This window comes from Carassius carassius, chromosome 15 (genome assembly GCF_963082965.1).
Source record: "Carassius carassius chromosome 15, fCarCar2.1, whole genome shotgun sequence".
NCBI classification, from domain to species: Eukaryota; Metazoa; Chordata; class Actinopteri; order Cypriniformes; family Cyprinidae; genus Carassius; species Carassius carassius.
In genome coordinates this window covers 29,539,603-29,561,378 of record NC_081769.1, presented here as the reverse complement: position 1 = coordinate 29,561,378, position 21,776 = coordinate 29,539,603, and the positions used below count along the sequence as shown (strand labels likewise).

General features: G+C 37.2%; 1 protein-coding gene across 2 annotated transcripts in view; it reads left to right on the top strand.

Annotated features, from left to right (window-relative positions):
• Positions 1–21,776, top strand: part of LOC132158829 (zinc finger protein ZFPM2-like) — a 152,508-nt gene that overhangs the window by 23,033 nt on the left and 107,699 nt on the right. Inside the window, exon 2 of one of the 2 annotated variants that reach the window (XM_059568413.1) lies at positions 15,269–15,427. The exons of the other annotated variant lie outside the window; for it this stretch is intronic. Within the exon in view, the coding sequence (XP_059424396.1) occupies positions 15,269–15,427 (159 nt within the window). The remainder of the gene's footprint in view (positions 1–15,268; positions 15,428–21,776) is intronic. 2 annotated transcript variants of the gene reach the window in all.

Here is a 21,776-nt window from a genome sequence, read left to right as displayed (position 1 = left end):
GTGGGCATGCGGCGCCTGCCTGCGTGGGCACCCGATGTTATCGCCTTGAGCCACTGAACATGCTGCCCACCTCTCTGAGCCCAGCCCAGCTGACCTCCCTGACTGCGCCTCCTCAGAACTTTGCAAACAAGCTCTGCTTTCGTGCGTTTATTTCAGTATACTTTTCCTTTTGGTGCATGAATAAACACAAAATGCAAAACAGTCCAAACGGCCTTTAAATTCAAAACTAAGTGTGTCATGTGTCACGCTAGCTATGCGCTTTCGAAGTGACTGTGAATGTTGACTTTCAATGAAAATATATAACCTTTGCTGAGAAGCCAACTGTTTTTTTGAACAGCACAAAAACCTGGATGGAGAGCGAGTTGATGAAAGCATCAGGCAGTGGGCGGGTGAAAGCGCGGCCCCGTGCTCGCTTTAAAAGAAACTCTGGGCGGAGGTGAGGGGCGCGCTCTCTCCGCTCAACTGTCTCTGGAAGACTGCTGCCAGGACATATCTTTTGTCTTCCATTATCTTTATTTTCTTATTATTTAAAATGGCCGGATTTTTCCCTCTCCTTTGCTCCAGCGGTCTTTTTTGATATCCATTTAGATTGGAGCTTCATTAAAAAAGCTCAGACAATAGAGTGACTTCTAATTAAGAGCAGCAGCATCTGGCCTCTGGCACTGTATCCCAGTGTTCCATCTCTTTTGCTGGGGAGAATTCATTTGTTTCTTAATTAAGAAAAACACCAATAGCGTGAAAAATCTGCTTATGTTACCTGAATCCTAATTAGTTAAATAGTGAGTGGAAAAACACATTCCAGTAGCCCTAGAAATGAACTCGGCGCTGATAAAAATGAACTAGCCTCGCATAAATCGAAGCCGGATGGAAAGTGTGCCGTCATTACGGCTAAGACAATATGCAAACTATCTTCAAAGAAATCAAATTGCCGGAATGTTTTCATTTGCATGCATTAACCATTAACATAATGAGGGGAAGTGACACCGGACCCGGATCGCGCGTCTGCTCGGATTGATAACTCCTATATCGGCAAATAGTCTTTTCTTCCGAGCGCGAGCAGCCAGATCAGCTCTGAACTGTGAGCGTGCGTGTGCAAATGAATAAACTCACATGCCTCTGTCTACAGGAAGAAAGCGAAGGTCTGCGGACATGTCGCGCAGAGCACTTATCAATCCCGTGGTGGGCTGGCAGCCAAAGCTGGCACCGTGTGCGCAGAACGCCACCGTTTTCAAATCCAAAACCATTTTTCCTGCTTGCTACATGCTATTGCGGGCGATCAGCCTCTCAGGTCAAATGATTCAATTAAGTGTCTGTTTATGGCTGATACCAAAGCTGGGTGTCGTCTTCACTTATCACCTTTTTTGCAAATCAGTGTTCTCCCAGAATGCCACAGGAGAGATTGCTGGGGCTGTAATTAAAATGGCACGGAGACAAATTTGACGTAGGGGCTAACAAGCGGGAGATGGAGCTGACGCGGAGGGGGGAAGGAAGGAGGAAGCTTTTAGAAATGCTGTTAGCCAATTAGGAAAAAGAGCTGGTTTGGAAGAGCTGGCGCAGTTGAACCATGGACCCGACAGGCTTATTGGCTCTTTGCGATGTTGACATGTGATCGGTCCTTTAGTTTAACTAGTTTAATACCTATTAAAGAGGGTCAGAGACTTTTGATAGCGCTTAACTGGGTGTCTAGCTTAATGCCCGGTCTTGGGCGGTTGATGTGTACGGCCCCGTTCGGATGTGGCCGAGTCCCCGCTGTGCCTCTACTGATGCTCAATTGGCAGGAAACAGACACACGTGTTCCCTGTGTCTCGTGGCAGCCATACCTTTCACCATGTGACTTCTTTGGGGAAACTAAAAGAAGAATTCAAATGCACCAATAAGGGGCAGAAATGTGAGATGAAAAAGAGACAGAATAACTAGAAAAAGCTGTTACAAAAAGTGACTTTGGATTTCTGGCCCAAAATCTGCCGTGGGCTTTTGACAATTTGCATTGTTATCGCTGATAAGGCTGATGTTTTTCCTCGGCTGTACATTTTGGTGTGAAATATTTCAAGTGTAAACCGAGCAAGCGTTCCCTTAATGAGCAGGGGAACCGGTCTCTTGCCGGGATGGAGTCTTAAGTAGCGGCTTGCTGCTTTGGATGTCTGATATCTGAATATTTAAAAGAGTTTCAAGCTCATCTGCAAATGTGATTTGCACATATCACATTTCTGCAGTCGTCAGGCTGCCACATCGGGCGGCTTCTGAGCAAAGACGAGGAGAGAGAGAGTCGAGGGGGAGATGTTGCACATATGGGTTGCTATTGATGTATTCCAGTCCTGACCTAATTTAACTCCTGCCAGCGAGCTCATATGCATACTGTACATTTGCTAAATTAGAGAGTGCAAACCTCGCCTTTCTCCCAGAGACAGGTGTAAACAGCATTGTTGTCATAATGCGGCTGCAGTAAATATGATAATTGTGTCGCGATGCAACGGAGCACAAAATAATTTGGCCATCATTTTGATGCCCGGGGGCCCAGGGGATCGCCCTCCGGAAGACGGCCCATTGACATGCGGCACACGCTGCAATATAATTATGGCTGCCCATCTTTGTTCCTCGCTGGCATCTTCTCACTGCACTAGTAATTTGCTTGTAATATGGAAGCATTTAGTAAAAAAGGAGGCTGTGATATTTAGGTTGGAGGATTCTCAGCATGCCGGAGATTGACGGCATTATAATGCAATGGCTCTGTCTAACAATGCTCAAAGCTGTTATATAAGAACACTGTTACATGCAAATGTAGATTCTATCATTGTTACAGCAATAATCATTTTAAATAATACCTATTTATTAGTTATTATAATAACAATAATAATAATAATATTTTATTGATTTATTGATTTTAATGTTATATAGATTATAATGTTAGTTTTGCTTTTAATTTCATACATATAATTTAATAACATTATAAAATTAGAAAAAATGAAGTATGCATTACTTAATTTGTATCATTTTAGGAAATATAATATTATATTTAATAAAAAAATAATGTACAATATATATAACATTTCTAACAATGTTATTGAGAACAACAACAACAATAATAATATAAAAATTATAACAACTATTATTATTATTAATTTTATTATTACTTAATTGAATATTAAGTAATATTGACTATATTAGTTTCTATTCTATTAGTAAATATATTATAACAATACATTAATATAATGTTTTATATAAAAAATATCTGCAATATAATAATAATAATAATAATAATAATAATAATAATAATAATAATAAATAATAATAACATGCATAATTACTATATACTATTAATATTATGTTTTCAAATTAAGTTTAGAGAACTATAATACGATACAATACAAAAATATATAGGATAGAATAGAATAGAAATGGAATAGAATAGAATAGAAATGGAATAGAATAGAATAGAAATGGAATATAGAGTAGATGTTAGTACAGCGGTGAAATGAGACCGTTTCTAATGTGATGTAGTGAGAGTGATATGTAAACATGATTATACAGTGTGCAGTGCTGCAAAGCTACACTAAGACATTAATTGCAAAGATTCATCAGGCACATCTTTTGCTTTCTTATGAATCTGTTGAGTAGGCTGCAGTAAAGAGCTTCTGTTAGTGTGTATGTGTGTGTGTGCCCTGTCAGGAGGGGTGTCTCTCATGAGGTCTTTTGACAGAGGTCTCTCTCCCAGCTTTAGTTAAAGGTCAATGCCCTGTCTTCTGTGTGTTACTGTGGGAGTGTCTGTTTCTCCCTCTGGAGGTGATGTCCCTCTCCCTTCACATTCGCTTTTGCTGCCAGCTGTAACTGTAAGTGAAGCTGCATGCTGTTCCACATGGGTTTGCAGTTTAACTATAGGGTTCTGGACATGCGGATTTATATTTAATGATCTGTTTCATCTGACAGTGTTTTTCATTTCCCCAAAATATTAATTAGCCAGTAATACTATAGACTGACCATTAGGATTTAATCCAATCTTGATTGCTACCTTCTTGTTCACTAAAGATTCTGTTTCAATATTGCACATTGATGTATAGTGTGTGTAGTGCAACATGCAGCCCAGCATTGTTTTAGCATTATATTTCTACAGTATATATCAGAGTTCAATCCTCTGAGAAAAATAATATTCAGCTGAGTCATTTAGAAGAGTGATGTAATTACTCACGGTTAAACAATGACTCTGTTTTTCCGTGGTTATTACACATCACACATGCATTGGCATTTATTGAGCTATTATGGAGCTTTTCTAAAACCTAGTATACTGCCTACATAGACTGCATTTTAAGCCATTATAAACCAAAGATAAGCAAAGAAAACTCAATATTTCTTTAATATTTTTTTATATATTTATTTTTTTCAACATTGTTTTAGATATATCTATTAAAAAATGTTTAATTATTTTTTCTTGTTTAAATTGTTCAGAAATTAAATGGATCTTGATTTAATTTTTTGCTGTCTGTGTTTAGAGTATTTGGTAGCACTTTACTTAAAGCCTTTATATATAATGCATTGTAAAGGGTTATTAAAGGGTATAATGCATTATAATTAGTCATAATTTGCATTGTAATACATTATATCTTGTCGTAAATAATTATAACTGAATTTAATATGCATAGTGTAACACTGAATTGATAAATGTTATAATGTATTAACTTTATTTACAATTATTCATGAGATTCTACAGTGCATTATGAGATGCATTACAAGACATAATGAATGCATTACAGCTACTTTTATAATGGATTATAGATGAAGGCTTAAAGTAAAGTGTTACCAAGTGTTCTTAATTGGTCACTTCTGAGATTCCATGAAAGTCATGATGCTGCCTTAGTAGCCTGCAGCCTATGTAGGCAGTAGAAAGCCTGGCAGCTCACTAGGTTTTGGAACAGAGCCGATGCATTTCTAACTCTCTGACGACATTAAATGAGTAACATTGTAATACAGGATGATGCAGGATCATTATGGTGACACTGCTGCTGCTCTATAAAATCTGAGTGTAAATACCCTCTGGAGATGCTTTGGAGACAGTAAGTGAGGCCTCCAAGGGCCCCTGACTCCACTGTTTGAGAAAAATTAGGCTGTGACACTGCAGGAGCGTCTCCAAGTGCTCTGATACATGATGAAATCAACACGAAACCTGAGACTTCATCTTAGGCAAGCAGCTCGCGTAAGTGTCTAGCCATAGGAAAGGCATTAATATCACAGTTGTTTCACCTAGAAAATTAAATGGAGACATTGCTTCTCATGCTTTTGTCCTGAGAGAAAGAAACCCCATTAATCTCATAAGTTCCCTTGAGACTCTCAACAGTGTCTCCAACTGAACTTGAACATTTCTCAGATGATCTGAGCTTTAGTATCATACATTTATTTAATTCCTCTAAATGCTATCTGTATGTCAACAGTTGCCTCATTTGTGCCCATTTTTAATTTTTCTCAGGGATTTTAACGCTGAAGTGTGTAAATCCAGGGTGAATGGAGTCACTCATCTTTCATTAGTCTGAAAAAAGGTAGTCCCTCCCCAAGCACATACCACTGCACTGGATTGGTATACTCAAACAAACAGCAAGGTTCTGGCATATGGTTAACAGTACCCCCCCCCCCCCCCCCGCCCCACAAAAAAAAATCTTCTGAAGAATATATTTTGAAGAATCTTACAGTCCAAAAAGTGAGTGAATGATGACAGAATTTAAATGTTTGGGTTAACTATGAGTCATATGGTTGATACTGAAAAATTCATACACTTCACTTAGTGTGTTAGTTCACCCAAAAATGAAAATTCTGACCTTCGTTCATCTTCGGAACGCAAATTAAGATATTTTTAATCAAATCTGAGAGCTCTCTGACCCTCCGTAGACAGCAATGCAACTGCAATGTTCCCAGCTCCAGAAACATAGCAAGGACATCAGTAAAATAATACATGTTATGTACATGTTATGATAATAATTTTTGTGCGCAAAGAAAACAGAAATAACATAATTTATTCAACAATTCTTCTCCCTAAGTTACCGTCTTCTGCCATTTTGGATCCCTGACCCCTGTACCCCTGAACGTAATCAACGTAATCAGCTTTGTTTACATTCAGTAGAAAGGACGGGCATGCTAAACTTAAACAACGCTGCGTTTATTACATTGCAGTTGCATTGCTATATGGAGGGACAGAGAGCAAAAAAATATCTTAATTTGTGTTTCGAAGATGAACGAGGGTCTTACGGGTTTTGGACGACATGAGGGTGAGTAATTAATGACAGAATTTTAATTTGGGTGAACTAACCCTTTAAGAGAAACACCTGAGACAAAGTTGATACTTTAATGAAAGTGCAACCTCAATATAATTTATTTCTAGGTTAGAAACAGAGCAGCCCAGATGAATTCACTGAGATGTTCCTCCGGTGTGTTATCATAGAAATAGAAAATGTATTTCACACTTGACCCACACGTTAAACAGTTAGACCATCAGTGCGATCAAATAATGATCCAGGAGGACTCCACAGATATGGCCGCCCAATAGAGGCCTTGTTCCCCAGTGCAGAGCGTCTCCAGGAGGCAAAATGGGCCCTTCTGCCTCGGCTTCTGATGGATTTTTAATCTCTCTCCATAAGCTTCACACAACCACATCAAGACTTAAGAGCCGGCAAGAAAAAAACCCGCCCTCTGTCTGTTTTAAAGGACAGCACTTTGAATGTCATTTGACAATTTCCTTTTAATTAGAACTAATTTACAGAAAGATGCCCACCAGCTAATCTTTACAGGATAATTAGCTTCTATTTTCTTTACTTTTAATTAAAAAGTGGAAAAGATTTAGCTGATCCATAAATAATTGTTCTTTTGAAATGTTCATCAGACTTCACACTTCTCTTTGGCATGAGTAATATTTAGATCTTATCGTGGATTCTGTCTCCTTAGAGTTAGAGTTATTTTTTTTGTATTATTATTTTTATCTTGGGTATTAAGAAGTGGAACTATCAATAATAGAAATAGGAACCAGAGGCAAATTAGAATTGAATTAATGAGGAATTTATTGCTTATTGAGTGAAATTGGAATCGCGGGTATATCCGTTTCAGAAATGGTTCCTTGATGGAGAAAAATTGTTTTATCTCCAAGTATTTAAGACTCCAATCACTTTCCTCTGAAAGCGCCTCATTTATTTCCTTGATATAAAATGGTCTTGATTTAAAACTAAAGCATTGAGAGCTCTAGAGCGTTCATTCTCATTTACCTCAGAAGTCAACAGCTTTTAGCAAATATTGTCCTAACCAGGAACGAGACAACAACAATGTATTTTCACAGTGAAAGACAGAATGCTGGACCCGACAACCAGTCAGAACATATTTGATGAATAATGTTACAGTTATATGGACCAGAATTTTAAACCGCAAAACTTCTAAAATGTAAATATAATTAAAAATATTTGAATGATTTAGTCTACTGTATTTAAAGTGCCATTTACATCTCATTTTTTCTGCTGTGTTTTCTTCAAAACTTAATATATAGCATACTGTGGTATATTTAGAAGATTTTCAGAAAAAATGGGAGAGGACTTGCTTTTATCCATCGAGAATTGATTTGGATTGTGAAAAATGAGTGTTACATACAACAGTTGAGCCAACTGGTTGGAAAGGAGGGACTGAAAAGTCAGAAAATTGTTGCGTACTGTATATAAAGGAAGACAGATATCACAAAGACAAACAATTATTTTACTTAAAATATTGTCCAAAAATAAATTGTTTGCAATAAGACCAAAAATGTTCATTTAAAAAGAAAAATGTGTCAATTTGAAACATTTTCACTCTGCTGTTATTAGTTCTTAATAATGCATTTTATCTTTAAAACAGAAGCCCAAAAGTGCAACATTCTGTTCGCCCTTATTTGTTGCCGGGCTGAAGTGATTTTGCGTGATTAAAGAGTAGTGATCTCACCACTCAGAAATCCAGTGCAGGCCATTCACTTGTAAATGCCTCTCTCTGGAGCTCACTGGAGTTGATGTGGAGCAATCGGAGAGAGTGTTTCTGAAAGACGGCCCAGTCCAAATTGGGACAGAGCACAGGAGCTATTGAGAACTCACACCTGAGCTTCAGAGAGTAGGGTCTGTGTGATTGGTGTTGAACATTTGGAGGACGACCCTCAGCCTTTAATAGGTGAGTGGCACTGCCAGTTTGGTGCAGAGAGAGAGAGAGAGAGAGAGAAGTAGAGGCTCTGAGATTCTGGCATCTGTTGAAGCCCATCAGCTCGCTCAGAAACGCCTCCAGCATTTTAATGGCCTTGTCAAATGCCAGTCCTGTTTTTATGCCACTCCAATTCCGGTCTACTAGATGCTGAACGCAGGATGTCTCACTTTCATATGCACACAATCCAGTAACTCTGCAAGCTCAACAGCTGAGAGAGAGCCTTTGCTGTTTGTTAGCATGTACATGTGTGATTTTTCACAGTGATTATGAAACGCTCTCTTCTGATTTGATCTTTATGGACTTTAGCTGCTATAGTAATTGAATCTTTTAATCACGGATCTGTGAGTTTAAACACATTAAGCATGCAACCCAGAAAACATGCCCTAATGTAGATATAACCAGATGTTTTGGCCTCATTAAACTATGAATATATTCAGCTTTGAAAAACACTATATAGTGATTTTATGTTAAAATCGTAAAAAAAAAAAAATTAGTTTTAAACTTAAAAAGTTGGGAAAAGGTTCCCATGAGCATGTAAATTCTAAGATCGTATTAATTTCTGTAATGTAAAGGTGCACTTTAATGTCATTAGTTATATTTCATTTCAGTATCAACTTTGTTACATTACATTTTTTAATAGAAATATAAAAAGACAAAATAAATATAAGAGATAGCTATAAAAGTTATTTCCATAGCACAATACACTTATTTCGGTCTTGGAATAATTTAACAAGAAATTATTTGAGGTCATTTTCATCTCTGTGGTATCTTGATAAATCTGAGCACAGTCTGAGAAACTGCTGAGATCTCTTCTCAAATTGAAGGAGAAATATCCAAAAAAGTCTCCATTTGGTGTACATTTGTTCTCATTGATGTCTTGGATAAAAACATTCTGTGGTTATATTAGTTCCCTCTCTTTATGTTTTGGTAAAGATGTTCTACCAACTGTTTTACCTGGAGTAGTTCAATCCAAATATGTCACAAATCCTGCATTTGTGAATCCAATGGAGGTTAACCGAACGATTTAACAGTTTCAGAGGAATTGCGCTAAGATGTGTGTGTGTGTGTGTGTGTGCGTGTGTGTGCATGTGCGCATATACTTTCAAACCAGAATGTCCCAACATCACACCAGAATCTGTCTTTGGCCCACAAAAGGCAGGTTTCCATCCAAGTCTGGCAGGGTTTGGGCCGGTCTGGACGTCCCTATAGGCCTTTACGCGGCATTATGTATTCGTGTTGGGTCTCAGGTGCTCGCTGTGTGTTTTATCCTCGAGCCAAGCTCTGTCCCGTTTTCAATGGCGCAGCCAGATGAAAAAAAGACTGCTGTAGGTGCGAGCAGAATGATTTCCACGCTTGTAGAGATCTGCTGCTTTGTTCTATGCGATTCAATTACCTCTAGCCTAATTAGGAGCCATAGAGAAGACCCAGACTGTGATGGGACTCCACACTGTGGCTCCGCTGATAAAGTGTGCTATCACCATCAGAGGCCCCAGACGAGCCCCGGCCTGCCTCCAAATGCACGCACGCAGCCCCACCATTGGCCAATCCCCAGCAAAACCTGTTTGTTTTGAAGTTTAGAATTCAATTTCAAAATAATTTCATTTTTCTCCTCTTACTTGTTAAGACTCGTCAGGGTTAGCCAGAGTTTAGATTTGAAGTACGGTGACACGTTATGAATGATCAATTTAGCAATGAATTTTTGACTCGTGGTTTCCCTTGTACATATTTCCAGCACGTGTCTTGTTTAGTGTCTGATGTTTATCTCGCAGGGGTCGCTGGGTGAACAGAGGATCGTGTGGATGTGAGGTAGCGCTGCGCTACTTAAGTATACACTGCTGCAGCGTGAGTTGTGGAGTTTTATGAAGACATCTCAAAGCAGGGATTCCAAGACTTTTCTTTGTCAGCCGAATACCTTGGACCTAAAAGAAGGTCCCCTAAGATTCTAAGTTAACCCATATTTCTTAGGGATAGAGAAAAAACTGTTGTAAACAATCTGATAGATGCCTTCTATCACGAGTTTTATAGTTTAGATTTGTTTTAATAAGTAATAAATGACATTTTTAGTATATTTGTAAAAATGTCCACCATCAGGTTGTGGTAGAGGTGTCTTTTTTTCAATTTAAGATTAACTTTTATGTTATTGGTAATATTTCAAGATAACTGAAGGAGCTTAGGCTTGATTATACAATGCAATGCAATGCATATGTCATTTTTTAGGAAAATCATGTTTAAATGTCATACATATGATACATTACTCTTTTGAGGAATGTTTATTTCTCTCAGTAATTATTCTATTGCGTTGCATTAAAATGTTTTAGATATACAGTACAAGGTATTGAGTGACCTGATATTTATTTTACCTTAAGTATATTCAAAGCCTGATTTATCAAGTATGTTACTCAACAAAAAAACACAGTGATTTATTGATTTAATTAATTTATCAACTGTGTTTATCAACTCACAAACCCTAGTTTGGGAAACCCTGTCTTACAGTACTTTCATTTTTGAAAATATCTTCAAAATATCTTCCAAAAGCAGATGTTTAGAAGAATGTTCAAGCAACTCTTTTTCACACAGTGAAAGTGAATGGTGATTAAGGGCTTTCAAGCTCAAAAAGGACCATAAAAGCAGCCCACATGACCTTAAGCCCTATATTTCAAGTCCCTGAGATGAGGGTGAATAAATGATGACAGAATTGTCATGTTTGGACTCGCTATGCCCTGCAACATGCGCTGAATATTTTGCATTCATAAACAGTAGTTCAAATATTTTGCCTATGCAGTCAATTTAATTCACTGTAGTATTTGTGCATACACCCAACAGTTTTGTCAGCATATGACTAACACAGAGACAAATTTCTGTTAGCTTAACAACACAGATCAATTTTCCACCGCTAGCTGAAAAGCTGCAGTTCGTCAATAGACCATCAAAAAGCGTTTTGTGTAAAATGGATCACAAAGTCTGCTGTTTTCACATGATTTTCATTTTCTCAGATTCTTCATCTAACGAGAGTCTCTCTATCTTTTAATATATCTGCTCTCATTGATTTTCTCTCTCGGGTTCAAGCGATTCTCTGATGGTGTCAGAGGGCGGTGTCCGGCGCATTTGGCCCCTCCGAGCATCTGCAAACCGCAGCCAGCGTTCAGTCGTCAGGAGATTGATTGTGACAGACTTTTAAACAGTACACAACTAAATATAGCGGGCTACAGCACTATCAGAAAATGAGCTAGGAGTGTGGGCCTAGTCGTTTAGAAAGTCATTATTCTTATCGTTTTGCTGTCTCTGAAATTATTTCAGGTCTCTTCATGCAATGAATGCAGTATAATAAGCCCAAACATGTGCAGCGAGCTTGAACTTTGGTAATCGAAGCAGGTCGGTGAGGTGAAGTAGCCTTTTAAAACATGATTTCGATGCAAGTGAATGGTAATCATACAGTATCCTAAAACGTATGTTTCTCAGAGATCTGATCCTTAAACATGACTCATGTAATCGCCTTTGATTCAGACAAAGAAAATATTTTTTTTTTTATATTTGCGATGAAACCAGGGCATTCAGTTATTACTGTACCTCAAGGTTTGGATAGATACCAGCATATGATTCCAGTCTCTGATACCATGTAATACTACTAAATACTAAATTGAGATATCAGTATTTTTAATTCAATGTCACTCATTAGTGATGAATCATAATTCTTTCTCATTAATGCATTAAAAAAACAAACTGTAACTGCAGGTCTGGTAAGAAATTTACTTTTGTTAAATATTCTATCTGATTTATAACCAGTTACCGTTATAATGTGAAGTTAGTTAGTACTGAACTGAAATAAAGAAATTGATACTTTTATTCAGCAAAGATGCATTCAATTGATTAAAAGTGACATTTGTAATATTACAAAAGATGTCTATTTAAAATATTCTATTTTTTCTGTTCATTAAAGAAAAGTATACAAACAAAAATATGAAGCATCACAATGGTTTTCAACATCGATAATAATAATATATCTTTATTCAGCACCAAATCAGCGTATTAGAATGATTTCTGAAGGACCACGTGACACTGAAGACTGGAATAATGATGCTGAAAATTCAGCTTAAACAGAATAAATTACAGTTTTAAATGCATTTAAAGAGAGAAAACAGATATTTTAAGTTGTAATAACATTTCACAATATTGCTGCTTTTACTGCATTTTCAATCAAATAAACGCAGCCTTGGTGAGCATAAGAGACTTCTTTCAAAAACATTTTAAAAAATGGTACCATTTGCAAACTTTTGAATGGTAGTATAATTTTTACACTTTTTTTTAGTTTTTCTAGAGAAATGTAAAGGTACCTCCACTCAGCTTTTGTTTAAATAGTATTTTCAGAAACCCTTCTCCCGGACGTTCCTCATCCTCTCAGAGAGAAGGCCTCAGCGGTTCAGAGTGGCTGATATCGATCTGCTTTTAGCATATTGAGATGTATTGAGAGAACGTGAGGCACCACTTCCCCCCGTGAGCCGGTGAAAGGCCCGAGTGCGATTAGATCATAAAACTGTAGCCTAATTTTAAAGCTGGCTCTCCAGCACTTCACAACGTGTCTATTAGAGATCTGTGCGCTAATTCTTTTCATGTAGCATGAGTCCTGCAGATGTAGCACACTATAAAGGAGTCATTAAGCAGTCTTAATGAACAGAGATGGCTGTTTGGGAAGATCAGGCAGTTCTCGACGGTGCTCTGTGCAGGAAGAAAGGGCCCTTCACCAAATGTATTGCTTTATTAAAGTGAGCGCTTCAACTGTGCAAATGAACAAAATGACACATTAAGTGGTGTACTTAGGATGTCAACTTCCCTAACTTGAGAATATATGGGAATTTTGACGTGCAAAAGGTCATTTGTGCTTATTATGATGATTTGATGTAGAAACTGAAAGTCAATAAGCTACACTTTTTACATTTCCAGAATATCTTTTTGGGCGGGGGGGGGGGGGGGGGCATTTTGAATGGTTGCAAAAGTGTGGCTGCCAAGATGTTCTGAGTGGTTAGCATGTAACTATACAGTTGCTATGTTTTTCTGGGTAGTTGCATTACTAGGTATTATTATAATGTATTTTTAAAAAATCTCTAACATTAGGTATGATCGATAGATAGTACAAGTAGTATGTGCTGTTTAATGCTGAGATACACTACTATTTTGTTTATATTTTTGAAAGTCAAAATATAATTTATTCTTCCGATGGCATTTTTCACAATTCTTTAAATAGACAGTTCAAAATGTTTTAAAATTTCAAATATTTTTAAAATAAATGTATTTACTGTAAAATTTGATCAATTTAATGCAGCCTTATTGAATAAAAGTCAATGAAAAAAAAACTTTGAAAATAAGTGTACAAAAAAACATCTGTGTGAACTGCATTGATTATTAAATAAATATTTATTTGACATTTTTAGGGTGGAGTTGCAGAGAGAAAGAAAAAATCAAAAATTCTAATGCGGTCTAACCCCAACCCCATGATACAATTTTAGGTGCAAAAAGCAATTCCGCCAATGCCCTTGATTGTAGCAAAATCATAATAAGCAAATACACCAACGGAAAAAAAAGTACAGCTACAAGCTAAAGTCAAGAAATCATTTAGATTTAAAGAAATAACATTGCACAGAGCAGAAAAAAAAATTAATCATTGGGAGAAAATGTCTCCTTTAAGCTTGCACTGGTGTGTAACCTGGAGGCATGAAATGTAAATGGAAAATCAACATTGTATCCTGTGATAAGGCGGACAAATTAATAAAGGCATTTTCTGTCAACCGCTCCTGCTGACGCTGGTGTTAAAAGTCAGTAGGTTGTGCGAGAGGAACTTTTCTTGCAGATGAAGAGGGTTTCACAGATTTGACATCGGCTGAGAAGCGGCAACGCTCCACACGTGCAGCAGCGGTCAGGAAGATACTCAGTCAAGTGGGCCACAGGAAACACTTTCCTGAGGAGAGATTATGTTATGAATACTAGTGTACAGCATACGGTGCAGCATGTATTGTATGCTCCCTACAATTTCACAAAAATATTATAGGAAACGGTATTCAGTATGCAGCAATGCTGCTACATTGCTACATTGTTGCATGTGCAATTCAGGGAATGCCAGCCAGTTGTCATCTAGGAAATAATTATCATTATTTTGCATTTCATTACAGTTTTGTGAAAAAAAAAAAAAAGTTATTTGGTCGTCTGATCAAATAATTAGTCTAATAAAATACAGTATTGCTGTCAGTTCAGTTAGCAGGTCATATTGAGTGCTTTGCATTGTGGAATACAGTTTATATATAATTTAGTTAACAAACTGCATTCTGGAAAACTACTTTTAGTAGCATGGTACTATTTTATTTTGAGCACACAGGCATTGTTTGATGTAGAAAAATGAGTGCAAATGCATTTTTGTATAGCGACATTGTTTCAAAACCTAGTAAGCTGGCTTTCTAGTAAGAATCCTAACAGAACCTCAGCAGTGACTTGGATTTGTAATGTGTGTGTCAAAGGAATAGTGGTTAAAGGGTTAGTTCACCACAAAAATGAAAATTCATTCAATTCTACACAAATTAAGATATTTTTAATCAAATCTGAGAGCTCTCTGACCCTCCGTAGACAGCAATGCAACTGCAATGTTCCCAGCTCCAGAAACATAGCAAGGACAAATGTAAAATAGTCCATCCTTCTCCCTGAGGTGGAGAGTACCCCAGAACGTAATCAACACAATCAGCATTATGTTCAGCATGTGCACGCTTTCGCAGAACGTAATCTGCTTTGTTTGCGTTCAGTAGACAGTGCGTGAATGCTAAACGTAATTATGGGATCGCCTTCTCCACAAAGGATACATGCTGTTCTGTATCAAAATGTGGTTGATTTAAAAAAATAAATAATAATTTTACTTAAAAAGTAAGTAACATTGGATTAAACGTGAATTTATTTTCAAGAAAAGAGTCTGAAATTGTCTTTTCGTGGAAAACATACTCAACATAATCAACTTCGAAAGTTCCTAACACGTGCTGTACAAGTGTAAGTCTTCCTGCTTGACAGCGTCTCACTTAAACAGTCTGATTGTGCTGTGTTCTGTGTGTAGGTCCACTAGATGGAGGTCTGGAGGAGGAAGAGGAGGAGTGCATAACAGACGCAAATGAGCTCACTGGTAAAGAGGAGTTTTCAGTGGAGGAAAACTTTCCTGCTGACTTTGAGCCAGAGAACCTCACCTGTGAGGACATGGAATACTTCTGCAGCAAAGGTCAGATATTCCTGGCGCTTCTATCATATATAGCACAACCTCTCATGTAGAAGATCTATTATCCAAGGAACTGTTTAGATATTCATCACAGAGCATATCCTAGTGAAATGAAGTGTAACATTCGAAGAATTCAGATTTGCTAATTGATTCCCAGCTGAAGTCTGACTGGGAGGCGTCTCTGATCACCGGTTTGATGGTTTGATGACAGTTTTAAACCAAAGCTTGAACACACTGTTTTGGCTGGGCTCATAGAGAAGCGTGGGAAACTCTCCAGAAACCTCTGTGTCCAGGTTTGGATAGGCTAACCTTTGATATCCGATTCTCACTATGTACCTGAAAACTGGAGTTAGATCTAGGAAATGGCAACCAGTGTGTTGGCTAACTGTTAGTCATGTTCTAGCCAGGATTTACCATGGGAAATGAAACACACTTGAGCTTTTATGGCTTAAAGGCATAGCTCATCCAAAAATTATCATTCTGTTCTCATTTGCTCACCTTTATGTTGTTCCAAACCTGTATGCCTTTATACATACACATAATGAGATGTTTAGCAGAATGTTGACACTGCTCTTTTTCATACTAAAAAAAGGATTGGTACAAAATGAAAAGAAGAAAACATGACTTATATGCTATAAGTCTTTTGAAGGCATACTCGTTGGTTCCTGTCTGTCTCATGATCAGTATTAATGTTAAACATGATATGATGCATCTTGAGACTTTATAGTTGTAGTGGAGGGGTCAATTTTCAGGACTTTATTTATGGTGTTCAAATGATGAGATAATTCAGACTGCAATGTACTGCCATTCAAATGTCTAAGCATTTTTACATATAATGTAGTATTTGTTCAACAAAGATGCATTAAAATGATCAGAAATGACATTAAAGCAATTTATAATGTTACAAAATATTTAAATTTGAGCAAATTATGTTCTGAAGTTTGTATTCATCAAAAAGAATGTAACACAGTTTCCACAAAAATTAATAAGCTGAACTATTATAAAACTTTAAAACATTTTTAGCAGCAAAGCAGCATATTAGATGATTTCTGAAGGATCATGTGACACTGAAAACTTAAGTAATGATGCTGAAATTCAGCTTTGCATCACAGGAATTAATTACATCTTTATTAAAAAAACAAAACAGTTATTTTAAATTGTAATAATATTTCACAGTATTACTGTTTACTGTAGGTTTGACAAATAAATGCAGCCTTGGTGAGACTTCTTTAAAAACCAAACTTTTGAACAGTAGCGTACACATGTTGATAGTTAGCATTTGATTAAATAGCACATTATTTGTTAAGTATGTACAATAGGACAGCATGCTTGAAATGTGTATGTTAAGCATTTGCATCTGTGTTTGGCTGGGAGTTTTGGGCCTGATTTCTGTCTTATGCCAGTTCAGTAAGTTTGTGCCTATGATCTTTCTATTCATTTTATGTATTGGTCACACCTTACTGATTTACAGTGTGTTTTAGTTCAAAGTTGTGAGTATGTCTGGACCCCCAGCACACCCCTCAAGAAACATTTCCCAGGTTTCCCAGTTCTTCTTTTACTGTACATTGAGAGGAATCTGATTGAGTTGGTGCTTTGAATGTCCCTCTGCCTCAAACAGAAATGTTTTTAAATTACATTTATTTTAAAACCCACTTTGCCCAGAGGGATTTCATACAAGCTTTGTCTTTGAGGAGCAGAATCTTTTCATGTCTTGCACAAGGTGGGCTCCGTTTTAATGATTTTCCTTTTGTATACCCCTAAAGGTATTACAGGCGTGATATGTGTGAACCTTAGAACTATATTTTGTTTCAGTGTCAAATTAAAATCTTCATATGTGCTTTTGTTTCCTGCTGCTTGATTGAATGTGCTTGAAGAAGGCCTGCTGATGAATACAGTTTTACTTTGTTTTGTTTGTGGAGCTTTAATTCAGATTCTCAAGGGATAAAATAGTGTATTGAGATGCTAAATTCAGTAACTATTACTAAAAGATCCCAAGGTCATTTCTTCTATTTAGAAATTAATTAGTAAAAATGTAAAGAATTCACATATAGTAGATGTCTTTATAAATGTGATGTTTTCAAGTGAACTGGTGGGATTCATAATAGAATCGCTTTGGAATCTAGAGATTCAATGTAAGTATTCAAATGAGCTCTTAAATTACAAAAATAATTAGTAGGTTTTGACATATTATAAACTTTTGCCTTTTTTGTTTCTTTTTATTTGTTTATTTACTGTATGTTTCTTATTTTATTTTTATCTTATTTACTTACTGCATACTAAAATACGAAAAAGTACTATGTTTTTTGGACATGGTATTATTTTAAGTATTTCATAGTATTTTGGGATATCCATCATTCCCATGGTAAACATTTAAGTACCATGGTAACATTTTGTAAGGCTTGGACCAAAGGAGTTTCTGAATATGTACTGTACTTGTATCAAAGCCATTCGGTGGCCTCTTTTGTCTCACGCGCCACCAAGTTTTAGCAAATCTCCTCTCTTAAGATTCCTTTGAATTTTTTTGATGGCTTTGCTAAAATGAAGACTAACAGTGGTCCAAACTTTCAACTCTTTAACTTCCGAGTTGCTTAAATAATCTTCTCGTCGCCATATGCGAGGGGTTTGCGTCAGATTTCTCAAGCTCCCTATCAGCTGCAATTCGGCTCTAAGTCTTCCGTGTCCTCGAATTCTTCGGACAAGATCCCATGCTCTTCCTGTTAATGCACAGTACAAGCTCATCAGGTGCATTCATTTCCCCCTGATCCTCTGCTCAATTAGATCTCTTTAAAGCGCATTTAGCCTAGCGTCTGAGTGGCTTAAATTCACTCCACTTACGCAGAAGTGCTATGAATTGAAGGCGAACGCAATCCTGGTGGCATTAAACGGTTTATGTGTGTTATTCCTCAGCTATAAAATGGCAGGGAGGGTTCTCTTGATTAAGTAAACCCTCTCAAATGAGATGGCGGGCTGTAATTAGCCCAAGCGGAGTCAAACGTCGGAGCTTTAAAAAGCAGTCACTCATCCCTGGGCCTTTATCTGTTCTGGAGAATAAGGTCTCCTGTGTGAAGTTTCTTGCTGGCAGGCAGTTGCTCCATGGCTGGCTCGTAATTCATTGGTCGTGTATCTTTGACGGCATTTTCAGACAACTAGCTTGTCAAGAGAACCTAAAACCTCCATTAAAAGTTTCATCCTATAATAGGTATTAAAAAGCTGTCTGAACAAAAAGAGGAATCGCCCGTCTTCATTAACTCACCAAGCCCTTATTAACTTTGATCGGACGACGGTGAAGGAGCAAAGAAGCTTAAATTCACAGAGGTCAGGCGGTTGGATGCCAACAAAGTCTCACCCATTTGCTTGAGTCTGAATCTGTTGCACCTTAAAGCTCATGGTTTGAAATGGAATTAACCGGAATGGTTAAAAGTAATCAGAATTGGTAAATGCCTCACGATTCCCACATGGGCTGAAGATCCAGACATGCTCAGCTCATCACCTTATCATAAAGTATTATTTTTAATGTTTAGGACCCTTTAACGTTTTCATTAACAATTCTTTTGAGAAATATAAAAAAATAAAATAAAAACCTTAAAAAGCCCTCACAAGTCTGTTGACACTTCAACTGATTTGTAATCATTGATTCACTAAAAAGAATCGGTTCAAAAGAATCATTCACCTGGAATTGGATAACACTGGTCACACTGTATGTTTCTACAGCAGGAACACTCTTAAAAATAAAGGTGATTCACGATGCCATAGAAGAACGGTTCTTTGTGCGAAAGAAGGTTCTTCAGATTACAAAAAGGTATAAAAGAGATGGTTCTTTAAAGAACCTTTGACTGAATGGTTTATTGTGGAACCAATAATGGTTCTTCTATGGCATCCATTGAAGAACCTTTTGAGGCACCTTTATTTTTTAGAGTGTGCAACAAGAACAGACATGTAATGAAAGTATTATTTTTCTTTTTTTTTCTTTTTTTTTATTGAACAAGATAAGAAATTCTTTTTATTCACAAATATTTGATTCACTTAAAAGAAGTGGCTCATACGAGTACTTTTTTTAGTAATCGGATTACACTTGTTGCACTGTACTGTATGTTTTATGATGTTCCTTTTGCATTAGCAGTGTATTGCACAATCAAGCAGCATTACAGTACATCATAAAAGTATGTTAATGTCTTTATTTTATTTAATCTAACTGGATAAGAACCTGTGTTTTTATTCTTACTGTACGTGTTTAATTCGCTATAAAGAAGTGGCACATAAGTGGCACATTTTTTCAGTAATCGATGTTCCTTCTGCATTAGCAGTTTATTATACATTATACATTAATTTCTGTGTTTTTTTAAATCAAACTGTCTTATAAAGTGTTATATTTACTATGCTGTAAAGAAGTGGTTCGTAAGTCATTTATTCAGTAATGGGATTGCACTTGATGCACTGTCCTGTATGTCTCCACAATGTTCTGTGTGCCTTGATATATTCAAGAACTATTAATTTTATTTCTGTATATGTTTATTTCATTGAATATATGTACTTACAGTATCTATGACTCTTCAGCACACTGTACCTTGAATGTTCAATGTCCAGCACCAATATCTGTACACTGATACACTCTGATGACATCATTCATAACACTGTGAAAAACCACACACAAAAACACATCATGCATTATGATCAGTAAATCTTTTTGAAGCGTCGACTCTTTGCACATCACTCAATCCAATTCCCAGCAGCCTATGTGGAACCAAATACCCTGAAACAGCAGAGGGGTTCCTCTCTATGCCGACCCTAAACTGTTTGGAGAGGGTCTCGGCTTCAGTGGCATCGTTGCGCACTCATGTACCATGAAATGATTGAGACGCTTCCGTCAATGGCTTCATACGAAATGGTTTCGAAACAGCAGAGCGCACTGTGAAATGAAGTCCCTTCCGATGAATAGAGTGAGTCTAGCGCACAAACGTGAATAAACATGAAACCTGAGGCCTGTCAGAAAAAGATGGACCTCCTTATTTGAAATGGAAGATGGAGGGAAATAAAGAGGAAGAAAGCACCCCTGATAGTCCAGAGAGACAACCTTGTTGTCTCCTTGACAGCTGAAGCAGCCCCCCTCCAAAAAACTTCCTTTTCACGGTCAATTTCACATTTATGGGCGCTGCGCTTGTGAACAAGTTTCAAACTGAAATTTACAAGACCGCTGTCACACTTGCTGCTATAATTGTGAGAATGCTGGTGTTTTATATATATATATATATGTTTTTGTAGTTTTACAGAAATTGTGAAATTTGACCTTGCTTCCGTGTTTTTCCATTCTTGTAAATGTTTCTTTTTGGGAGCTGTTGAGTTGGTCTGCTTTTTTAAACCAATAGAGAATGTTGGCTTCAAGAAATCTAAAAGAAAGCTGCAGAATAAACATGTTCAATATGAATTAATTGATCTTAATGACAGCATTGAGATTCCATTCTGCTCTGATCGTATCACAGCGGAGAAAGACTTGAATAATTATGAGTCATTTTAGCCCGTAGCAAGGTGCCACTTCCGAACAAATCCTTTGAGTTCAGGCGGCCAGAAAACGGTGCGCAGTAGAATTAATTACGCTCTTCTTTGTGCCGATTCCTCGCTAATCGGGATCTTCAGCTGCAAAAAGATCTATTCAATACATTTCTCCCGCCACTGATGGTAAAGCGAGGAGAATATGGGAAAATGCTCATTTGCGCAGCGATAAAATGAAAGACACATCCCTTTAGCCCTGTTTGACTCTGTGCAGGAAATCATTCATTAATGTTTGTTAAGTATGACAATCTAGGCAGGCCAGATCTACATACTCCAGACGGCATCGCATGGAGAGATAACGCAGGCCAGCAGCAGCCAGAAGAGAGCACAGCCAGTTCCTGTAATGATGGGGAATTTATGGGCCTTTAAAGAGATAGTGCCGATGCCTTCCACTAATCACAGACTCCACCGGGGTGCTGGGTGGGATTTTTTGCTGGGTTATTTTCCTTTTTTCTTGTCCGTACTGGAGGCATTTGAATTTTTTTGTAATCAGCTTCCGAGAGCTGCATGCCACTGCAGATTATTGTGCGGAAAAGCGAATCTGCGGACTTTGTTTGAGTATTTGTTGTACAGCTGTCTGTAGTTTTTACAGGGAAATCTGTTTATTTAACAGCAGTTCACTTTATAAAGTCCTCAATTACCACTGCTTTAAATGGAGGGGAAATATTGGCTTCCTAAGTGGCCACCCATCACCAAGCATAACAAAATTAGCACTTTATCTTCAAAACACACAGGATACATAATTCAAAAGTTCCCATTATTAGAAAACAATTCAACGAGGCAATTTTGGTCATGTAATAGCTAG